The sequence below is a fragment of the Erpetoichthys calabaricus genome, chromosome 4 (genome assembly GCF_900747795.2).
Source record: "Erpetoichthys calabaricus chromosome 4, fErpCal1.3, whole genome shotgun sequence".
NCBI classification, from domain to species: Eukaryota; Metazoa; Chordata; class Cladistia; order Polypteriformes; family Polypteridae; genus Erpetoichthys; species Erpetoichthys calabaricus.
Genome location: NC_041397.2, coordinates 243,352,997 through 243,376,769, shown reverse-complemented (window position 1 = coordinate 243,376,769; position 23,773 = coordinate 243,352,997). Strand labels below are relative to the sequence as shown.

The window sequence follows — 23,773 nt, the reverse complement described above, 5'->3', positions numbered from 1 at the left end:
AGTTGTTTGATCGATGGTGATCACCTCAATAGACATGTTAATGGGGGTACGGTTGGAACGATAAAGGAAATGGGTACCTGAACAATGTAAACTAAGTGTAAAATACCTACACAATAACTATAATCGTAATAAACGAACAATAAAACAGCGGAGAAGCCGTGAATTAAATAAAAAGGCTGCAGTTATCAGCAAGGAGACGTGAATACCGTGGTGAAGCAAGGAAAGGAATGAAGAGACTGGAGCGACGGACGGCCTTATATCGGCAGGCAGCCAACTATGTGGGAGGCGTGGGGATGGGGGACCCAACGCCGCCTCACACGGCAACCGAGCTGCAGGCTATGAACGTATATATGTACGTAAGTAGGATTCAGTTAGCATTGGAAACCCGAATACCAAATTTCTTGAAGATGGGCCCGTAAGTAACAAAGACCGTTGGAAAGTTCAATATGGTGGCAGACAGTGGCACCATACCACCGAAATAAGTACGTGCATCGGTTTCGGTTAGCACAGGGAAGCCGCCTACCAAATTTTGTGAAAATGGGGCCATAAATAAGAAAGTTTAACATGGCAGATGTTGTTGACCGTTACGTGTAGAATTTCTAAATGAAACCTGCTTAACTTTTGTAAATAAGCTGTAAGGAATGAGCCTACCAAATTTCAGCCTTCTACCTACACGGGAAGTTGGAGAGTTAGTGATGAGTGAGTCAGTGAAGGCTTGGCCTTTTATTAGTATAGGCTAGTTGTTTCAGGTAAGGTAGACAGAAGCTTTGATGTAAGCTTATTTTACTTACTAATTATGATTATGGAGGGTGGTCACATGTTGCATGTTGATTAGCACATGCAAGTAAGAATTTCACTGTACGTGTGACAATAATTGCCCTATAAATGTATAACAAATACACCACCACCTAGTGTAGTCCAGACCTGTCATGTCATTATAAAAAAGTTTCTTTTACCCCCATTGTGGTTCACTGCCCTCAAGTCCTACCATTATAATTGACCGAGATTCTGAACCACCAGTGTTGTTCAGACCGACATAAATAAATAAATTTACACCATCCCAACCTCACCAGCCTGGCAGTCTTCACCCCTCTACAGGAAAAGGGTGGTCCATTGGATGGCAAAGACAGGAAAAGTAAGGAATCTGGGCTCAGATGAACTGCAATGGAGGTGAGTGCCAGACAGAGTTACAAGAGGAGCTCTACCTTACAGAATACATTTCAGCTCACCATACCACCTTAAGAGGACAGCAATGGACACTCCCTGGCCTCCTTTATTGACCTGTGCTAGGGTTTCACTTGCAGCTTTGTCTGATATTGCGGCTTAGAGGTAGAGGTAGTCTCCCTTACCTTTTGGCCCAAAACATTACTCTTACAGTGTAGCTACACCCCTGTCATTTTAGCTTTCTACACTGTCACACACACGTGCACATGGGGGGCAGTCAGTGGGCTTAACTGAATGTCGTATTCAGAGACAAGGCTTGACTGGGTGCACTAATTCTCTTTCTCCTTCCCCTACAGATCCCCAGAAGAGAAGCTGCTATAACTCCGCATCCGGTTCCTCCACAGATTCCACTTCCGGACACAATCCCAACCCACCTGTGACATCACTTCTGAAAAGCTCAGAAGACACACCTCTTCCTCCTTCCTACCCATAAAACCCTCAATGCTTCAGTTCTCACTCAGTCCCATATTGGACACAGTCTCGATTGACTACTCACTGTTTTTTTGATAAGCCGTTTATTCTTATTTCAAGTATCCCCCAAACCTTTTCACACCTCCCTTGTCTTTTTACAAAATCCTGACAGTGCCCCTAAATTTTCAGACATGTAATATTTGCAAGCTTGCTGTTTGAAAGCCAGTTCCCAGTGCTCCCTTCATTAAGTGAGCCACACACTTTTGCACAAAGCAGATTTTAGTGACAGAGGGGTTAGGAGCAACACAAAGGAACTTAGCACCGTGGAATGAACCACAAAGTTGCCATTTATTATGAGTACACTTCCTGGAAATGGATATTTGAACAATGAAGGCACACGATAGGTGCTTGTGTTAAGATGTGCACCAAATGACACAAACAGAAGCTAGCCTCATGCTGGCATCTCTCACATTATGGGAAACAGCAGTGAGAAGTAACATTCAGTCTCACCCTAATGAAGGGTACCACTGTGCATTAAAAGAGGCATTTCTACAGGATGGCCTTCTTAGGAAGGTCCATGTTTCTGGTAGATAAGAGAATGCCTAGCCATCCAGCCAAATGTCACCAGGCATATAAGGTGCCAATTCACAGTCTATAAAGAAATGGGTTAAAATCATGCTAGAATCCGACCTCTAGGCCATGTATACAAGTAGATTTCATGGCTATTTCTTGTTGACTAACTGACCGCCACAATAGGCTCAACTGATGAAATATCAGTTTTTCCAGAATGGATATTGGTGGTAGAGCGCAGACTCTGGGACTCCTTTACCCTGCTGTAGCTAGCATGACTCTCAGGCCAGGCAACTCGATGGTGTGATGCCGCTGTGGGCAGCATGTGATCCTGAATACTACTAGACCTCTTGCAGATGTTCAGGAGGTACTTGAGTTCAGAGCGGAAGTTCTCATTGAGCCAGCAGTAGATGAAGGGGTTGTAGCACGTGCTGCTCATGGCCGTCCAGTGAAAAGAGAAATAGAGGGCATTGCTGCTGCGAATAGCCTGGCTGGACAGGAGGAGGACATAGCAGTTTAGAGGGAACCAGCAGACAGCAAACACCACCACAACCACAACTAGCATTTTGATTGTCTTCTTCTTCTTCCTTCGGTGGGCAAAGTACTGCTCCGTGGTGACATCCCCAATTGCATTGCGATGCCAGAGCCTCTTAGCTACCAGGGCATAGGTGACCGAAATGATGAGTAGAGGCAACATGTAGAGCAGGATAAAGGTGGCCAAATCGATATATTTCCAGTAGAGGTCGGAAGGCTCAGGAAAGTCGGGGACACATAGGCTTCTGATCTTGTCCTTACTGCAAGGAAACAAGAAAAAGAGTGAATGGGGGCCTCTATGTTAGAGGAAATAGGCATAAACACAGTGAAGAAAGGGTGAACATGTTCCCAAGAATTGATATAGGTGTGCCAATGGGACCTCCTTAATCCCCTTGGGATTAATAAAGTATCTATCTATCTATCTATCTATCTATCTATCTATCTATCTATCTATCTATCTATCTATCTATCTATCTATCTATCTATCTATCCAGATCTGGTGGAAACTCACATCTGACTTTTGAGAAGGTGACTTTCCACAGAACACCAAACCACTGTAGCCTGGGTGACTTTGGTGGCAGGGGAAGTGAAGTCTTATATTACACAAAGAGATGAAAACATAACTGTGCTAATTAAAGTGACATTCCCACCTCACGTCTCTTGCCACATTCAGTATACAAGGCCACCTCAATGAATGCAGTCCTGTCAGGTTATCTGGATATTTGTCTGAAACTGGAAGGCCACAGACTGGCTGTTACCATCATGGAGGTAGCATTTAGAGTTCATCACTCATTGGGTTTTGCCTTCATCCATTAATGCTGGACTGTGTACCCTGCATGCTAAACACTTACATTGCAGTCTTATGTATTCAGAAGTAAATCTCTCAACCTTTTGTGCCAGAACTGCTGCCACATATTTTCTGATTTTACTCCATTTTGATGGCACCTTGGATGCCCACTTCATGGGCCCTATTCAACAGTGACCGTCCTCAGACTCCAGCTTATCACACTGGTCACCTCCCTGTAATGTTAACTAGACAGACTTGTGTATTGACAAATACAAAGGTGATATCTTCTTTCCTTATTAATAGTAAACCTGTACCACCCACCTAAAAGTATCTACAACATATTTAAGAAAATCCAGACGTTAAGCCCTTCCGGGGTACTGGCAGTCTCTTCAGTGTTTGCTAATACTTAGGACCATGAACTAGATTAAGCACTTCTGCGATTGCATGTATGAAAGTAGGAACAGGTGCGTTATTTTCAGGATGCTTCTTTATACATATAATGCAGTATGGTTCCTGCTTTAATTTAGATTGTCCATCTGTACGTGTGTTGCTTATTTCATGTAAAATAATGACCACTGATTGGCTAGAATTGGCAGAGCTCTTCTCCTTAAGCTCATACTCCTGGCCCACTATGCACCATCTACGTATCGAGACATTTACCCATACAGTAGTGATCTCAGCCCATTTTCTTATTGTTTGATTTAAGCATCTAATGACAAACTGATGAAGGATGTGGCAGCATACTCAACTTGAAAATATTAATATACTAGATGTAAATATTAATTTCATTTAAATATGTACTAGATATGTCCAATGATTGCTGGGATAAGCTCAAGCTGTCCTGCAGCCCTGCAACCCTGCCCTGCAGAAGTAGGTTAAGAAAATAGACGGGTGGATGGATAATAAAATATTTGGCTTTACAGAATGGAATACGAGATCGATAATACTGTTTGAATGGTTTGTGTTGTCTGCTACAAGCTAAGATATAGAAGAAATATCCTGACCTACTGGATTACCTTGCTATTTTGAGCAGTACAGTAGTACTAATGAGTCAGTAGTAATGACTTCAAATGGCAGGTTTTTTTGTATTTGCTTGGATTTTCTTCTTTTTATCTTTTGCATTTTTTTAAAATACTTTACTAAAGTTTGAAATTCATTTGCATGGATTTGAAGTTTGTTCTTTGTAGCTACATATAATACTAAATGACCAAACCTGTGCTATTCCAGGAGTTGCATGAATATAACCCAACTGCAACTACAATGTCTATTTATTAATACTTGGCAAGTAATCCACAAACATGAGTGTCTTTTCTCTTGTGAGCTTCTGCTTAAGAAGCTCCTTTGTTTCATTACCAAAGTCCAGTGTGGTGCTGAGGTCTCACCCGTTGCATGGCTGCACTCGGGTCCTAACCTGGGGTCCTGAGTTGGTTTGTCACGTGGTGGGTGCAGCAATGCGCTGTATCAGCGTGTGCTCCTAACCTCTCCTCTCCTCATAGTCCAGCGGTGGGCAATGTCGGTCCTGGAGAGCCGCAGTGGCTGCAGGTTTTTGTTCCAACCCAGCTTCTTAATGAGAAGTGGATTATTGCTGATGTAGCACTTACTGCTCAAGTGACATTTTGATGCTTCATTTTAGTGGTCTCGCTTGTTAAGGTTCCCCACCCTTACTTGCTTATGTATTTCAATCTTAAACAGCTGCATTCAGTGTTTCAATGGCTCCTTATCAGCAGTAAGTTGTAAAAGACAAAGCAGCCAGCAGTTCTCCATCTTGCTTGTTTACATTTACATCTGTGTGTGTTCATTGTGCTCTGTTTGATTTATTAAAACACTGTATTACCTTGCTATTTTGAGCAGTACAGTAGTACTGTACAGTACAGTAGCACTTACAACAGAATAGAAAAATGTGACAGACTGAAAATTACACAGTTTAGGCTTCAAATCATTTTGACAAAATACTTGGAAAGGGAAAAATCTACGATATAAGAACCTTACATTGTAGACTAACAAGACATACAATTAAATAAGATCTGAGATTGGCAAGGATTGGTTTCTAATTAAGTAATTGCATTGGCACAAAATCCTGCACCCACTACAGCCCTCCAGGACTGACATTGCCCACCCCTGTCATAGTCCAACAGAAACATAAAAACATAAATAAATAAAAAATAGTATGTGACATGGGCGGCACAATGGCGCAGTAGGTAGCGCTGCTGCCTCGCAGTTGGGAGACCTGGGGACCTGGGTTCGCTTCCCGGGTCCTCCCTGGGCAGAGTTTGCATGTTCTCCCCGTGTCTGCATGGGTTTCCTCTGGGCGCTCCAGTTTCCACCCACAGTCCAAAGACATGCTGGTTAGGTGGATTGGTGATTCTAAATTGGCCCTCTGCGGTGGGTTGGCACCCTGCCCAGGACTGGTTCCTGCCTTGTGCCCTGTGTTGGCTGGGATTGGCTCCAGCAGACCCCTGTGTTTGGATTCAGCGGGTTGGAAAATGGATGGATAGTATGTGACATATTATTACATAATGTGGAATGAGTTCTCATAAATGTTGCATCCTCATCTTACAAGTTTTATTTTTTCTGGTTGCTTTACTATATTTTTACAAATATTTTTCCGGATATAACAGCCTGCTCAAAAACGCTTTGCGTGTATAGTAGGTCACAGCGGACATGTCCAGTTTAGAAACTCCTGGTCTCTCTAGACTCCGCACACCGTGCCACATTCAGGGCTTCATCACGTCTTCTTTTAAAAAGAACAAATTCTTTAGAAACCCTTCTCTTTCCGTGAGCCCCAGCAGGCCCTACCCCTGTCCTGTGCAACCCTGATGCTGATTCAGGGCCTTCCAATTAAGATGTTGAAGCCTGTGGGGTGGCGCACACATTTGCCCTTTTCTTCTGTAACACAATGCACATTGTTCTTTCTCATGTTCACTGCTTTTTAGCAGTGGCCTCCCCCTCCTTTTTAGTGAGCCCTTTTCTCTAACTCGCTCCCTGACTGAGGACACACTAACCCTCTGGTACTCTACAGAGTGGCCTTTAAAGTTGGAGAAGGTCTTGGAATCACTTCTGAGTTCAGGGTGCGATCTATAAAGTTTCGGACCACTGAAGCTTCTGGAAGCATTTACCCTAGAACCTTGTTTTGTCATACAGTGACCTGTGGATGGTGGCGGGGTTGGGGACTAATGTATCCATGCTGAATTATATGGTTCCATTTCTTTTATTTTTTATAAAAGGTCAATGAACAATCGCAAAAAGACCTAGACAATAAGAGAGATTCTTAAACGTACAGTGAAAACCAATATGGGTTTCTATGTTGTCTTTGCACTCTGCACACTTTGTTATCTAGTTGATCCTTTGTAATATTTTATATTATATATATATATATATATATATATTTTATAACATTTTAATATTGTATATGCATCTGCTTATTATGCAAATGAGTTCACTGGGTGTTACAGCCAGCACTGATACCATTACGCAGTTGCAGTAACCAAACGTGGATAGGATGCCCACATTCAATGTCAATCTGATCCATTTTAAAGTAGCACATTAAATTTAACAGAATGTTTTTGGGTTGTGGGGAAAAACTACATGAACAAGTAAACTCCATAAACACCAAGTTCTAGGAGGTAGGACCATGTTGCTACAAAAGAGTATGATTGTGCCAAGTGTTATGAAGCACGTTTTGAGTTCTACATTTTCCTAGTAAGACCACTTTGAGTGCTAATCTTAAATGCTAGCAACACACTAGTAAATATCTTATATCTTAAACTTTGGCATATCAATTATATTTGTTATGTTCAGTAGAGAGACACAACAAGACTCAGTAGGCCAAAAGGCTCAAGTTTTCTCACTGCTGCTTTAAAAGCCAAAACAGGTTCATGTCAGGCAAAGAGGCCTCTTGCACAATTCAGGTCTCCCACTGAAAACATTTGAATCTGGTAGAGTTTCAACGCCTCCAGTCATGCGCTTCTTACATCTACATTTCAAATGAGAGCAGATGAAGAGCCATCTGCTACCAAAATGTGCAGGAGTATAAATAGACACTCTGCCAAGGGAAACACGCACATCTTCAAGATGATCAGTTGAAGACTAACAGTGTGCAGTGGGACTAACAAATGGCCATTTATATTTTAATGGTCGTCATTACATGAATGCAAGGCTGTCATTGAATTGAAGGTGTTCATCGTGAGGAGGCTGTGGCCTTAAAACCAGTAGGAACTTAGTACCTTGGATTTGGAGAGAACAGGTTCTCCAGGTTGTGTGTTCAGTACATTTATGCTTAGATCTGCAAAAACAGAAATTGACAGAGAAGGTTGATGGGCCTGCTGGTCATTTATTAGGCTCTGAACTTGAACTACCAGAAAAGATTTGTCCATGATGCTTCCCCTCATCTAAAGCTGTAAGATATCCAAGACCTGCTAAAAGATGCACTTCTCTTTGCCTCTGAAGATGTCATAACTTGGTGGCTCTGGTTCCCCAGAGACATTCATTCAGCCCTAATGCTGAAATCAGGATTACAAACTGCTTTCTTCAAATGCTTTTTACAACCACACATCACAGAAAATGTGCAAAATCCATGCAGATAACATCCAGGCAAAGGTTTCCTATGGCACTAGATCCATGATAATTATCACAATGTTGTATAAATAGTAGATTACTTAGTGTATATTCTAAACGATTTATGGTCTGTAGTGCTAGTTGAAATGGCTGTGGTCACTTCTGCATATCCATGCATCAAAGTTAGGTTCATATTTGCTAGTAACTGGTGCTAAAGCATGGCATCAGAGAGTGGCGAGTCTGGCAACATTCATCACGTTGGTCAGACATGCATATAAGGATTTCCACAGGTTTTTCTCCCACATCCCCAAAGACATTCTGGTTATTTTGATTGGCGATTCCCAATTGGTCACTGCGTGTGGATGAGTGAGCCCTGCAACGACCTGGCACCATGTTCGGTGCTTATTGCTGTCCTGCACCCAGTTCAGTTGGGATAGGATTGCCTCCCTCAGTCCCATAACCCTGAATTGCATTAAATAGGTCTGAAAATGTTAGTCTCGTTTTATAAGCTAGTTATTTCTAATGTATGATTGAATAAAGAATCTAGAGAAATGAGCGCTTGTAAGTCCAGTTATCCGGAGTCTATTGGCCAGTCATGGCAAGGTAGGCTTTGGCTCTCTGCAAGCCTAAATTGGATTAAATGGGTTCAGAAAATGGATGGATGGATGGAAGGAGGGAAGGATGGATTTCCTACATATATTTTTACTTTCCCTTCTTGATCTTTGATGTTGTTCATTCTCTGCCATTTTTTCTCTGCTGTATAGTCCTATCCTGCCCAACTGATCCCACATGTGCTCTTATAGTGTCATTTACTTAATGCAAGTTAAACAGCTTCACAAAGGAACTAGGGATGCTGCAAGCTATGAAAAGCACTATATAACATGATGCCTTATTGGTGAAACCACCAGTCGTGTCTCAGACACTTACCAAATCCTAAGGGAATGTATTTCTTCACCTTCTACTTTGTGTATAATTTTACTTACAAGTCAAGTCAAGTCAAGTTGGGGAGCATGCACTGGTGCAGTGCATTGCTGCACCCACTACACAACGAAACAACTCGGGATCCCGGTTTGCAACCCCCCAGGCAGACACGCGGTCCAGTCCCCACTCTCCGGAAATGACCCTCTATCTGCCGCAGCCAGGTGTTACGTGGGCGACCCCTTGGCCTGGTCCAGCCACTCGGGTCTCCAACAATGAGGATCTTATGAGATGGATCACCCTCGGGGAAATGCACCACACGGCCGTAGTGCCGTAAATGACGCGCCCTCACAATGCAGGAAATGTGCCTCATTCAGGACTCCATGAGCAATCACTCATTCGACATAAAGTCAAACCAACGGTACCCAAGGATTGTGTGGAGAGACACAGTACCAAAGGAGTCCAGTCTTTGTCAGAGGTCACTGGATAACGTCCATGTCTCGCAACCATATAGCAAGACAGGAAGCACCAGGACTCTAAAGACTTGGACCTTCGTCCTTTTGCATAGATATCAGGAGCGCCACACACTCCTTTCCAGTGACCTCATGACTCCCCATGCTCTCCCAATCTGTCTACTGACTTCATAGGAAGAGTCACCAGAGACATGAATGTCACTGCCAAGGTAAGTAAACCTCTCAACAAGATTGACACTCTCTCCGCAGACAGACACACTGCTGATGGCTGTGCCCAAGAGGTCATTAAAGGACTGGATCTTGGTTTTTATCCAGGACACTCACAAGCCCAGACACTCAGACTCCTCGCTCAGTCTCTCGAGGGCCCCGATCAGAGCCTCCATTGACTCCATGAAGATCACAGCATCGTCAGCAAAGTCAAGATCCGTGAACCTTTCTTCACAAACAAATGCCCCACAGCCGCTGGACCCCATGAACCTGCCCAACACCCAGTCCATACAAGCATTGAAGAGTAGGAGCAAGAACACATTTCTGACGAACCCCAGAATCAACTGGGAAAAACGCAGAGGTCCTGCCTTCACTCTGCACAGCACTCACAGTACCAGTGTACAGGCCGGCCATGATATCCAGCAACCTCGAGGGGATCCCACGAACCCTCAGGATGTCCCACAGGGCAGCTCGATCAACTGAGTCGAATGCTTTGCGAAAATCGACAAAGGCTGCAAAGAAACTCTGCTGATATTCGTGTTTGCACTCCATGAGGACCCTCAGTGCCAGGATGCGGTCAATGGTAGACTTCTTAGGCGTAAAACCAGACTGTTCTGGCCGCTGGTAGGTGAGCAAGTGATCACGACTCCTATTGAGGACGACCCTAGCAAGGACCTTACCCGGCACCGAGAGCAGTGTTATCCCCCTGTAGTTGCTGCAATCCAGGGGATCACCCTTCCCTTTCCAGATAAGGACGACAAGTCCAGTTTTCTAGTCAGTTGGGATGATGTCAGTCTCCCAAATGGAAGCAAAGGTTGCTTGTAACGCCAGGAGGACAGCCTTACCACCAGCCTGGAGCAGTTCACCCCGGATACCACAGATCCTTGCAGCCTTTCCCCCTCTCAGCTGGTTCACCACCTGTGCAATCTCAGTGAGATTGGGTGGATCACAGCTAATTGGAGGATCAGCCTCCAGAACCGTGGATTCAGAGATATCCAATGTCCTAGCTGGAGGATCAGCTTTGAACAACTGCTCAAAGTAGCCAGCCCAGCGGGTCACAACTGCAGTGTCATCCGTAAGGACCGTTCCATCAGCCGCCCTGACTGCGACTCTCCGAGGAACAGGTTCAGATGTGCATAATGCTTTGATTCCTCTGTAAGCAGGACATGGGTCGCTAGACCACAGATGGTGTGTTACTTGCTTGCTTACAGATTCCTCTAACAAACGCCTCTAACTGCCCTCAGAGCCCTCACAGCCATCCTTCTCAGGTACCAGTACAGACCAGAGTTGCCATTGAGCCGTGCGCTGTGACTCCTCTCGATGATATCTAGGGTGCCCTGCGAGATGAAACACCACCTTCTGGGAACACCGGTAACACCAACACAACCCCCAGCAACCTTCAGGGTCTTGTCACGGAAGGTCTCCCACATCACATTAGGATCAGCAGTCGCACCCAAATCTGCAAGTTCCTCACACAAACTGCATGCAAACTCATTAGAAATTTTACTTTCCATCGTAATAAAAATTGCAATTTATCTCTAACATTGGACATGATGCTTTCTAGAGCCTGGATATGCTGCTAAATAAAATAAAATTGTGGTTTGAAATATGTTTAACTCCAGTCCTAGGAAGCTTTGTGGGCCAACAACTTCTAATACAGCCAGTTCTTTCATGTTTGTGCACAGTCAGTGATGATGGACAGTAGCAGTTCTGGCATTACCACCACCTAGGCCATGGGCTGGTGCTAAGAATGAAAGACAGGTGCCCCCAAATAATAAATGTCTTCTTAACATCCATAATTGATTCTGACACATAACTGAGTAGCCAGCACCAAATATAAGAGACCCATACGTGAAAACCATTAAAAACAATACAAAGGAGTAGTGATGCATGATTAGAAGAGGAAGCTCGGGCTGCCAGATCCTCTGAAAGGATATTGGGTGTATGGCTTTGTAATAAGTGTATATGTTTAATATGTCACTGTGGTCTGTACAATATTTTTTATAAATGTACATTTCTTTCTACTCACATGCACAGTAGGCAGATTTAGCACAGGGGCTCATCATTTAGAACTGCTAGGCAAAGCATAAAACAAGACAGATAAGGACAGCTGGGGAAACCTGCACTATTTTTCGTCTGTCAAAGTCAGCCTGAAATTATATCCTCTGTGCCTTGTTTAGAATTGTTCTATTCACCTAAGTGGGGGCCTGCACATGAAGAAAAGGTATAAAGCCTTGCAACATTGCCAGGCACACCACTAAAGACGACGGACAGATGGGAGATAATGTCATCCGATCCTGAAAATCCTTCCAACGCAGCAACAAAAATGGCAGACTCTATACATCGGGCCCCCACTCTCGAACTGGGTTCTTGTCATTGGCTTCCTTCATCTGTTATGCAGTGTAAACTGTTATTAAAGAGAGATAAGTTATTTCTCCTATGTGATTTCTTACCGCCGTATCACTAAGGGAGGGGTATCACCTTTTTATATCATATCTATATAGTTTTGGGTTATGTAACATGCTGCAATTACAAAAGAACTTATTCCAACAAGGGAGCTAGCACCCCCTGCTTGATACCTGCTCATTAGCAGCTTGAACTGGCCCGTGACTAAGAGTCTGGACAGCACTGTAGTACCCAGGACCAAGGTGTAACGTCTCTTTTTAAATACGTAAAAGAATCCCCCCTCTCATAAGTGTGCCCTCTAACCCTTACATCTCACCTGTAAGCAAACGTGAAAAGCTTCTGATAGATGGCATGAGGAAGGGAAAAGCAGCTTGCCATGATCCAGATGACAGCAATGTAGATGAGCCCTCTAGCCAAGGACATCCGGGGTTTCAGTGGGTGCAGGATGACCTGTGCGAATACATTATGACATATTTAAGTAAATGGCAATCCTGAAGTTCTATTGCGTTAATCTGTAAGAAAAATCAAAACATTTGTGAAAGATAAACCAAACTCATACAGACAGAATGTTGCCATTGAAGGACAAAGTGGCTATTGCCCATTCTGCTAGGCTTTTGTGGCATACCAGTCCTGTTAAGAACTAAGGGACTGAACTCCACCTGTACCAGGATCTGCCTGCACTTCACCTGATAAAAAAAAAAAGAATTAAATCTGAAGTGACCGGACATCTTTCCAGAGGCCTCTTTGCAGACATCTTGACCTAGAATTCAAGGGATAACAACTAAGATGAACAGAAGAACCCACTTATTAAAAGACACTGATTTTGTAACTGGAACTGACTTTAATAATTCAATCAAGAGAATGTTCAACCTTCCTTTAAAACCATAGGCATCCCTTCTCTCAAAGTAAGCGAGAAAAAGAAAACAGTCAAGAGAATGGCAAGTTGAGAGAAGTTTAGGGATCCCCTCAGGGAGGGGAATTCTCCTAAATAACTGAAAACATCTGAACTCTGATCTTTGAGCCTAAAAGCAATGAGACATTCTTTTTTTGGAGCACCAAATTTAACAAACTCTTATCTTTGTAGACCAGAAACTGAGACCCAGTCTGTCAAACCAAAGCTGGGTGCCAGTAGCCTGATGAGGTTGAGAAGCCATGACTTCAAGTGGGAAACTTCCACATCTCAACTCTTGGGCCAGACTGAGTATTGCTTTTTCCTGATGAAGTGTCCAAAGATGGCAGAAAGCAATCTGAGGAAAAAGCAGCACAGCACTGACAAGGATCACACAGTAAAGAGAAAGAGTGCATTCCAACACATGAAGAATCGTCCACACAAACCCAGATCAACAACTCCATACCAAGTATCAATAATATCTGATGTTGTATCATAAACCTATCTGTGCCAAGATAAAAAAGAATTAGGAACAGCAGTAAACAGCCAGCCCATAAATTATATGTTTGTCTGTCTAGTCTGTCTGCCTCCAGTCTAATATGTCAATATATACATTATATGCAGTTATCATATTTCAAAAATCCTTGTGTTTAACAATAAATAGTGTTATTCCATTTCTTAAATCGAGTATACCTCAGTTACCTTGATATAAGTCTAAAGGCCAGAGACCCGCCTGCTACATTAGAGAAAGGTAAGGTAAATAAAGTAGGAGCCTTGCTAAATTATTGGATTAATTACCAGTATTGCTATCAGATTGTGTTTCAGACTACGAATGCTATGAATTATATATATTATATACACACACACACACATATATACACATACTAGGGAGCTTCGCTCGCCAACCACCCAAATAAATTTGAAAAAACCTGAAGTAAACTTTTTTCACGTTGTCATTATGGGGTGTTATGTGTAGAATTCTGAGGAAAAAAATGAATTTAATCCATTTTGGAATAAGGCTGTAACATAACAAAATGTGGTGGAAAAAGTGATGCGCTGTGAATACTTTCTGGATGCACTGTACTCATTTGACCCAAGCCTGTGGGGGACTTCCCTGGTTATGCCACTTTGATCCTACATCCCAAAAACAAGACCAGTAAATTAACTGGCATAACCAAACTGTTCCAACATGAGTGTTGTGAACCACCAGGTGCATACAGCCGCCCTAACCCAACACAGACAGGCAGAGACACAAGTATTGCACAACACACACGTTTTATTTACAGTCGGGGAAGCATTTCTTCTTTGCTCCCCCAAGATACAGCACAATGTTGACAACACCAGCACCAAATGCGCAGTCCAGCACAAAAGGCTTTCCTTTTTCTTTCTCTTTCCTCCTCCACTCCTCCTCTTCCTCCCGACTCTGGCTCCCTGAATGGAGTGAGGCGGCTCCTTTTTAGCTGGTCCTGGACTGTTCCAGGTGGCTCATTGATCGAACCTGGAATCGCTCCCAGGTGTGGCGAAAGCCCAATGTAGGGTTCTGCAGCCCTCACTGGAGGCCCCCATGGAACCCAACAGGCTGTGCCAAGCTCCAAGACCCAGCATACCCTGTGGGAATCCATTGTGCAACAGCTACCCAGGACAGCTGCCCTCTAGCGTCCCGGGAAGGTATTGCACTGCCGATGCTCGGTCTCCCGGTCCTTCCACGCAGTTGGCGTCACAGCCAGGTAACGGCCGCGACCACCCACCAGAGTCTATGTTCTGTTCAGAGCTGGTTGCCTTTTTGTGCCAGTAGTGCTGGCAAAGGTCCAGGTTTCTTACAATCCTGGAACTGTTCAGAAAGTGGACTGATGGATAAATTAACAAGTTCATGATTAAGTTAGCAGTTAACAGATAACTAGAGAAACATCACTAAAAGGCGCAATATAATAGCCACCTGCTCTATGAGCCCAATCCCTGGTTCTCTTTTCCTCTTTGCCAGCCCCTTCTCCCCAAACCCAATTCCTTCAATGGATTTCTGTTTACAGTCCTTTGACATGCAGTCAACCTAACTGACCAGGCTAACGGAGTGTGCCGGCCATGTATTGGCATCACTTCCAGAAATGTTAAAAATGGCTAATAAAGGTGTTGCAGTAGTTTTCTGAATCGCTTCTTTGCCGTACGTATACTGTAGCAGTCAGAGCATATAAAATATTCCTGGACCCTTGACAGACAGAGAACAAATTGAATTTGCGTGTAGCACCCAGTTCGTCAAAGTCTCGGTGTTTAACTTATCAGCTATTTTCCTGAGCTGTAGTACGCATGCTCCCGTGCTTCAGGTTCATTCTGCAATTCAGTTCTAACACTTTGTAATTAAGTATGTCTACTTATCTGAAAAAACAGAACTGATTCGCTACTAAATTACCGCTGCCCTCCTTTTCTTCCTGTATTTCTTTCTCTGCTTTTTGCTTCCAGGCATGAAAATTCTCATCATGATTTACGATTTGTATGATTACATACAAACACTGCCGCAATAGGAACATGCCTCCGACACCCAATCTATTGGTTTATGTATGAACACTATTGGTTTATGAATATTTACTATCGGTTTGCGTGCATACTTAATTGGTTTGCGTGCGTACAATACTGGTTTCATTCATATGAACTATATTGGTTCGTGTCCGTATATTATCGGTTTGTGCATGAACTATATCCGTTTGTATATGTATAGCACTGATTTGCATATGAACTATATTGATTTGCGTGTGTATATCAGTGGTTCCAGTACGTTTGTTATTGGTTTGTGAGTGAACTGCATTGGTTTTCGGTTGTATGTTATCGGTTTGCGTATGAACTATATTGGCTTGCGTTCTGTGCCGGTCTAACGATGGATTTGTGTATGCACTATATTGGTTTCATGCACGTCTTATACTGGTTTCATGTGGGTAACACATCGGTTTTGCGCTTGAACTCTATTGGTTGTATGTGTGTTCCATGTCGGTTTCTCGTACGAAACATACTGGTTATGCGTGCACACACCATTGCAACTCTGTGTATGAACTATATCGGTTCTGCGTGCAAACTATATCGGTTGTTCACGTGATCTTCAGTGGAAATGGGCGGGGCAAGAAACAGGAACTCAGGGGCTGGTAGTGTCATGGAGCGTGTAGAGAAGCGGACAGGAGACAGATCTGGGTTTACTTTAAACAGCGCCGTATTTTTTTCCGCACAATAGGTTTGGGAAAGGACTTGGTGGTAATTATTACTATTTAATAGAATCTGCCATTGAGTGTGTAATGAACACAAAGCTGAAGTTAAGTACGTATTTGGTCGTCTTTTTATTCGCTTCCAGCTACATGCTCGCTTGCAACCCGCGACTGTACTTTTTCATTTACATTTACATTTACATCATTTAGCAGACGCTCTTATCCAGAGCGACTTACACACAGCTTTTGCAAGCTAGTTACTTATTCTAAAGGCAAAATATTCTACATTTACGACTGACGCCTTTATCCAGTATAACATTTAGTTACTACTGGTCACATTTCTTATGCCCAGCGATCCCGCACCGTGCCACCTATTCAGGTGAAGTGACATGCTCATGGTCACACAGTGTCACTATCAGGACTTTAACCGAGAAATGTAGGATTTAGAGGACAAAGCCCTTACCACAATGCCCCAATGCTTGCATATCTGCAATGTGTATATTATTTGACATAATATAATCTTGTCCAGGACAGATTCTTTTGTTAAAATTGAGTGTAACATTTTCAACCCGTTCAAGTCCTAAATCTGGGATATTTATTCTTTCAAATAATGTATCAGTTTGCAGATTAATGTACACGCTGTATAATATTTTGCCATGCACTTAACATTGAAGGAGAAGCTGGTTTGTGAATAAGTAGCTGACTACAAGCATATGTGTAGCTAGGAGTGAATAAAAAGCCACCTGAATGTGTACCTAACTTAAGTCCCGTGATCATTTCAGATGTTAAACGTTAATCATCACCAAGCCCTTTCACAAACATTAAGTGGCATACAAATTATTCCATCCTCTTGAAAGTCATAATTTTCTGCAAGACAAAAGATTTATACACATTTATTCATTCAGTATTTTTCTTATGCTGTGACAAAATAAACCATTTTCTGTAGACGTTTAACTGAAGAAGAAAAACTCCAAAGTTAATGTTTGCATAGGTATTTAAACCTCTGTGCTTTGGAAGCTCCATCATTACACCAATGACAAATTAATTACAAAGGTGACAGTCATTTAACAGTCATAATTAAACATGATGAGGTGCTACTTGTGAGTCCTTTCTGTCTCTCTGGATATAAACCGCCCCCTTTGTAAGGGTCGTAATCTTTGGTGGACAGTCACTGCAAAAATGAAAACAAAGGAGCATTCTACTGATATGAGAAACAAAGTTATTGAAATGCACAAGACTGGGAATGACTATAAAAATATCAAAAGAGTTTGAATGTCCCATTGTGCACTGTTGCATTCATCACCAGAAAGTGGAAGGCTCATCAAAGTACACAGACTCTGACTAGAACAGGCTGTCCCTCAAAACTCAACATCAGAGTGAGACATCAACTGGTGAGAGAGGCGACTAGAAATCCAACTGTCACTCTCAGACGTCTGCGATGATCTTTAGCTGGAGTAAAGGTGCAGGGGTCCACAATTTCAAGAGTTCTCCATAAAACAGGCTTCTATGGGAGGGTAGCATGAAAGAAGCCATTCCTTAAGAAGGTCCACATAAAACAATGTATGGCGTTTGCCACAAAGCATGAGAAAGACCCAGTTAAAATGTGGGAGAAGGTTTTATGGTCATATGAGACCAAAATAGAAGTTTTTGGACAGACGTAAGAGGTATGTGAAGTGTAACACTAACATTGCCCAGGCCTCAAGAAACAACATTCCTACAGTGGAATATGGTGGTGGCAGTCTCATGCTATGGGGATGTTTTTCATGTGCTGGGTCTGAGAATCTTGTCAGAGTTGAAGGGACAATGGATGGACACATATACTGCACAATTTTGCAAGAGAACTTGTTCCAGTCTGCTATGAAAGCTCAGGAGAAGATTCATCTTTCAACATGATAATGACCCTAAGCATTAGGACAATGTGACACTGGGATAGCTCAAAAACAGAAAGGTGAATGTTTTGGAGTGGCCAAGTCAAAGCCCTAAGCTTAACCCTGTTGAGAATCTGTGGCACTGTTTGAAAACTGCTGTTCAGAGGTGCCATCTCACCAACATAGAGGGTCTCTAGAAATCCTGCCAAGAAGAAAGGGGCAGAATCACTCCTGAGCAATGTGCAGAACTGGGGCCTACTTACAAAAGAACGAAGGCTGTTACAGCAGCAAAAGGGTTCTTGACCAAGTATGAATGTGTTGGGCTTGAATACTTAATGCAAACACCAACTTTGGAGTTTTTCTTCTTCAGTTAAATATCTACAGAAAATGGTTTATTTAGACTTTGGAAATGTATTGTTACAGCACAAGAGTTCACATTAAAAAGAATGAATAAATAAATGTGGAAAAATCTTTTGTCATACAGAAAATTAGGATGACTTTTAAAGTGATTGAATACTTTTGCATGTCACTGTTTGTTTCTGAAAGGGCTTGGTGGTTATTATTTTTAACAGTATTTTCCCGTAATTCTGAAATATTCACGGGGCTGACATGAGGTGCACATTCTGCTGGCTTTTTATTCAATCCTAGCTACATCCAGTATATGCTTGCAGTCAGCTACTTATTCATACAGCTTTTGCACACCAGCTTCTTATTCTAACAGCATGGCAAAATATTCTACAGCATGTACATTAATCAGAATCATTACAAACTGATCAATTATTTGAAAAAATAAATATTCCACATTTTGGTTCTGCACAGGTCAAAAATGTTAAACACAACTTTAATTTAACAAAGGAATCTGTCTTGTCACAAAACTGTGAAAATTAAGGTGGCTGAACGTGATTTAACACTTTACAGTGCCCATGATAGCACAGTAAATCCTATTTATCAGATACTGGAGTGGAAATACGCAGGTACTCGTACCTGGCAGGGCAAAAATCGGCTGCATCTTAAAAAACGCATATGCCTTGTCACAAAACTGTGAAAGGTAAGGTGGCCCAATATGATGTAACTCACATATACTGGTCCTAAATATGGAACATTTAGCTTTTCAAAGAATGGACACGATCATATCATGTCAAATAATATGCACGTTGCAGATGTGCAAGCAGTGGGGCATTGTGGTTAGGGCTTTGTCCTCTAAACCCTACATTTGTCGGTTCAAGTCCTGATAGTGACACTGTGTGACCATGAGCATGTCACTTCGCCTGTCTAGGCGGCACGGTGCGGGATCGCTGGGCATCAGAAATGTGACCAGTAGTAACTAAATGTTATACTGGATAAAGGCGTCAGTCGTAAATGTAGAATATTTTGCCTTTAGAATAAGTAACTAGTTTGCAAAAGCTGTGTGAAAAAGTACAGTCGCGAGTTGCAAGCGAGCATGTAGCTGGAAGTGAATAAAAAGACGACCAAATACGTACTTAACTTCAGCTTTGTGTTCATTACACACTCAATGGCTGATTCTATTAAATAGTAATAATTACCACCAAGTCCTTTCCCAAACCTATCGTGTGGAAAAAAAATACGGCGCTGTTTAAAGTAAACCCAGATCCGTCTCCTGTCAGCTTCTCTACACGCTCCATGACACTACCGGCCCCTGATTTCCTGTTTCTTGCCCCGCCCATTTCCACTGACGATCACGTGAACAACCAATATAGTTCGCACGCAGAAGTTCATACACAACATTCCAATAGTGTGCGTTCGCAAACCAGTATGTTTCATACGCAAAACCGATAGAGTGCACACATAAATCCAGCATGTTACTTTCACAAAGCCGGCATAGTACGCCACATAAAACCGGTAGAAGACTGACAAGGACTCAATGTAGTGCATACACAAAACCAATAGCGTTCATATGCGAAACCGATATATTACCCATGTGAAACCAGTATAGTGCATATGAAAAACCAGTGCTATACGTAAGCAAACCAGTAGTATACGAACACAAACCAATATAGTTGATACGCAAACCAATGCAATTCCCTCACAAACCGATAGCAAACGCACGTGAACCAGTAATAAAGTTCAATTCAATATAGTTCATATGCAAACCAGTGCTATGCATATACAAACGGATATAGTTCACGCACAAACCGATAATATACGGACACGAACCAATATAGTTCATATGAATGAAACCAGTATTGTTCGCACGCAAACCGATAGTAATCATCCATAAACCAATACTTTACGTACAAAAATATATGATTTTTGGCCTGTTTGGCCCCTCATACAAAGGGGGTTTCCGCGGATTTGTTCTTGCATTGAGCACCAATGTAGATGGATGTCGGAGGTGGAGCTAGGCGATTGTTTTCCTTGCCAGTTCTGCCTCAAAGCTTGTGGAGTAACGCGGTAAAAGTAACGCAACAAGAATTTTATTGAAGCTAAAATACCTGCGTTAGGGAAACTTAATACTCCAAAAAAAAATATATATATATATATATATATATATATATATATATATATATATATATATATATATATATATATATATATATATCAGTAACGGCGCACTGCATGATAACGTGCAGTGAATACACTTGACTTGAGCATTCCTAGTTTTCATCCTCTTTCTCTGTAAGTTTAGCATTCGTTTGCTCAGAAGTTGATGCACTTGCTGCTTCCTGAGCAGCTCTTCTTTTCTCCACCCTAGCGGCCCGCTTCTTTTCTCCTTTCGTCGGCACTTTTCGCGTTAAAACTGATTAAGTCAGTGTTTGTGTAGCAATTACTTAGTACTTTTTTAATTTTTCATTTAAGCTGGCACTTAAGTCTTCAATCTGCCTCAAGAATGATTTAAGATATGAAGAGGCAGGAAAAGTGACGGCGAAGGTGGCGGTGATGACGACGGCGACCGTACGCATGAGCTGCACGGCCACCCTGCTGGTCGCTGCCGAGAGTGGACTCTACAATAAAATAAAAATATAGAGGAATAACCTTGGCGGCACGGTGGCGCAGTGGTAGCGCTGCTGCCTCGCAGTTAGGAGACCCGGGTTCGCTTCCCGGGTCCACCCTGCGTGGAGTTTGCATGTTCTCCCCGTGTCTGCGTGGGTTTCCTCTGGGCGCTCCGGTTTCCTCCCACAGTCCAAAGACATGCAGGTTAGGTGGATTGGCGATTCTAAATTGGCCCTAGTGTGTGCTTGGTGTGTGGGTGTGTTTGTGTGTGTCCTGCGGTGGGTTGGCACCCTGCCCGGGATTGGTTCCCTGCCTTGTGCCCTGTGTTGGCTGGGATTGGCTCCCAGCAGACCCCCGTGACCCTGTGTTCGGATTCAGCGGGTTGGAAAATGGATGGATGGATGGAATAACCTTGGAGGTCAATAATCACCCCGAATTTCAGGTGAATAGTTCAAACAGTTTGCGAGCTACAGGTGATTTAAAATCCTGGACAGACAAACGAACAGCCACGGTAGCGTATTATATTTAAAGATATATATGTGTGTGTGTGTGTGTGTGTGTAGCAAGCAATCAAGTGAAAATAGTTCAACAATAGTAAGAGTAAATGTTATCCACCCAGCATAGGATCACAGGTAGCCACTGATTATCGCAGCAGCACTTGGTGGAAGGTTGACGTGATGGACGATCTGGATCTGCGCAGGTCTCACTAGCACAACCAATCAGAAAATAGTGTGCCACGTGCAATCCAGTAAGAGAAACCCATTAATAAAGAGTCGGTTTAGGAGTTGGTCTCGTCCGTTATAGAAGATGGACGTCTGAAGCAGAGCTCAGCGGCTTTATTTTCCCACATACTGTATTTCATATTATTTAGGGGTATCCTGTATTTAACCCGACCAAGGAACTTCCACTACAATATACAAGCATGAGTAACAAGAAGAAAAGTCAGAAAGAACCGGAAAAGAAACTTAAAGCTGCTTCAAAGTCTGGACAGACATCCGGCCCGAGCGCAAGGTATGGTCTCTCGGAGACTGACCTGGAACAGGCAGACGAATGCGCAGATCTCCATTGTATCGTCTCCAGTCGAGAGTGAAAATGGCAGCGAAGGTGCAAGTGATACAGGTCGCGATGGATCGCCGATTTCTGAGGATAATTCGAGACTAGAAAAGGCCATGCAGGATGTGCACTCATCTACTCATCGCGAGCCCGCAGCACCTGCTGTAACAGGAGCTGCATTTCCACTCGCTGAGCACGAAATCCGAAGTGAACTGTCCGAACTGAAAGAGATGATTGCTACACTGGCTGCCGCCGTGGCTACGGCCATAAATGAGCTTAAGAAGGATAACATCGAGCTTAAGAAGGATATCATTGAGATTAAAATGGATAACAAAGACCTGGTAACGCGTCTATTTAAACGTTTTGAGGTGACCTTTAAAAGCATGTTGGAGAAATTAGAGGAACACATCGAAGAAAACAGATCCAATCTGAAAAAACTTGCCGATCAGATGAATGACGTTACAGATCAGGTGGAAGACGTTAAGCAGGCATTCACGGCTCGAGCTGAAACAGCGGAACAATTGGCGTCTAACGCAGATGAAAAAGCTACAGCTGCGAATTCCGAATGCAAAAAACTCGGAGACAGACTTGCAGCCCTGGAGGATGGGTGCAGAAGAAATAATATAAGAATTGAGGGTATACCTGAGAAACGAGAAAGCTCAAGCCCAGTGAAATTTGCAGTAGAATTACTCACTTAAATAATTGGAGATGATTTTAAATTCGACACTGAGATAGCAGCAGCCTATCACATATACAGATCAAGCACCTTTAAACCCAGGTCTTTTATTGTCCGCTTCGAGCGATTACGATATAAGCTTGATGTGATGGCACTTCTCAGACACACGCAAGAGATTATATTTGAAAATAATCTTATTCGTATTTTCCCCGACTTCTCACCATTAACAGCTGCAAAACGCGCAGCCTACTTTAACAATAAAAAGTTGCTACAGTAAGCCGATATCAAATACAGCCAATAGTATCCAGCCAAACTGAAAGTGGAGGTTCAAGACCAATATTATGTATTTTCAAGCAAGGAGGAAGCTGAAAAGGAACTAAAGAAGCGGTCTCTGACACTCTTTTGAAAGTTAATAAGGAACCTTATCCTGTCATGGCATGGGAAGGACCTATCATTTGCTGTCGGATCATCTTTTAAAGAGACTGGTATTATAATTATACATCCTTTTCTTTACTTGGACACTATATTTTTAAGTCTTAATTACAGTTAATTACAGTTATAGACGCGAGTGTGTGGAAGTGTGGAAGTAATTAAAGTAGGGGTTTTTTTTGTTTTTTTTACTACCCTAAAGTAGACTGTTTAACATCATACCCTTGGTTTATTGCTATTTCTACTATTACATTAAGATTTACTATGTTTATCCTAGACCACTTTTTAAAATCATTCCCAGGGTTCATTATTTTATTATCTTAATATCTTAAAATTGCTGAAGATTATTAAGCTTAAAGACTGTTAATGATTATATTTTTGGCAGATAGTATTTAGACTTCAGTTGCAATAGATATCTCTACTCTGTTTTAATTCTCAAACGCCACTGCGTTGTGGGGTTGCTTTGTTTTGGACATGCTTTGTCTCTTTGTATGTCAGAGGACTGGGACATTGCTAAGTGGGATCAAGCCTCATGTGGGGATAAAGGGGGGAGAGAAGGAGAGCAGGCTATATCTAATCTATTCTTCTAATCTTTATAACTATAAATATCAATGCAACAATGGGCTATATGGCAATA

General features: G+C 42.5%; 1 protein-coding gene across 1 annotated transcript in view; it reads right to left on the bottom strand.

Moving 5' to 3' along the window:
* Nucleotides 1–1,523: 1,523 nt before the first annotated feature.
* LOC114650704 (G-protein coupled receptor 83-like) overlaps nt 1,524–23,773 on the bottom strand; it is a 39,352-nt gene continuing 17,102 nt past the window's right edge. The window contains exons 3-4 of the mRNA XM_028800508.2: nt 12,401–12,534; nt 1,524–2,999 (exon numbers count right to left, since the gene is read on the bottom strand). Of these exons, the coding sequence (XP_028656341.1) occupies nt 2,372–2,999; nt 12,401–12,534 (762 nt within the window). The 3' untranslated portion in view covers nt 1,524–2,371. The remainder of the gene's footprint in view (nt 3,000–12,400; nt 12,535–23,773) is intronic.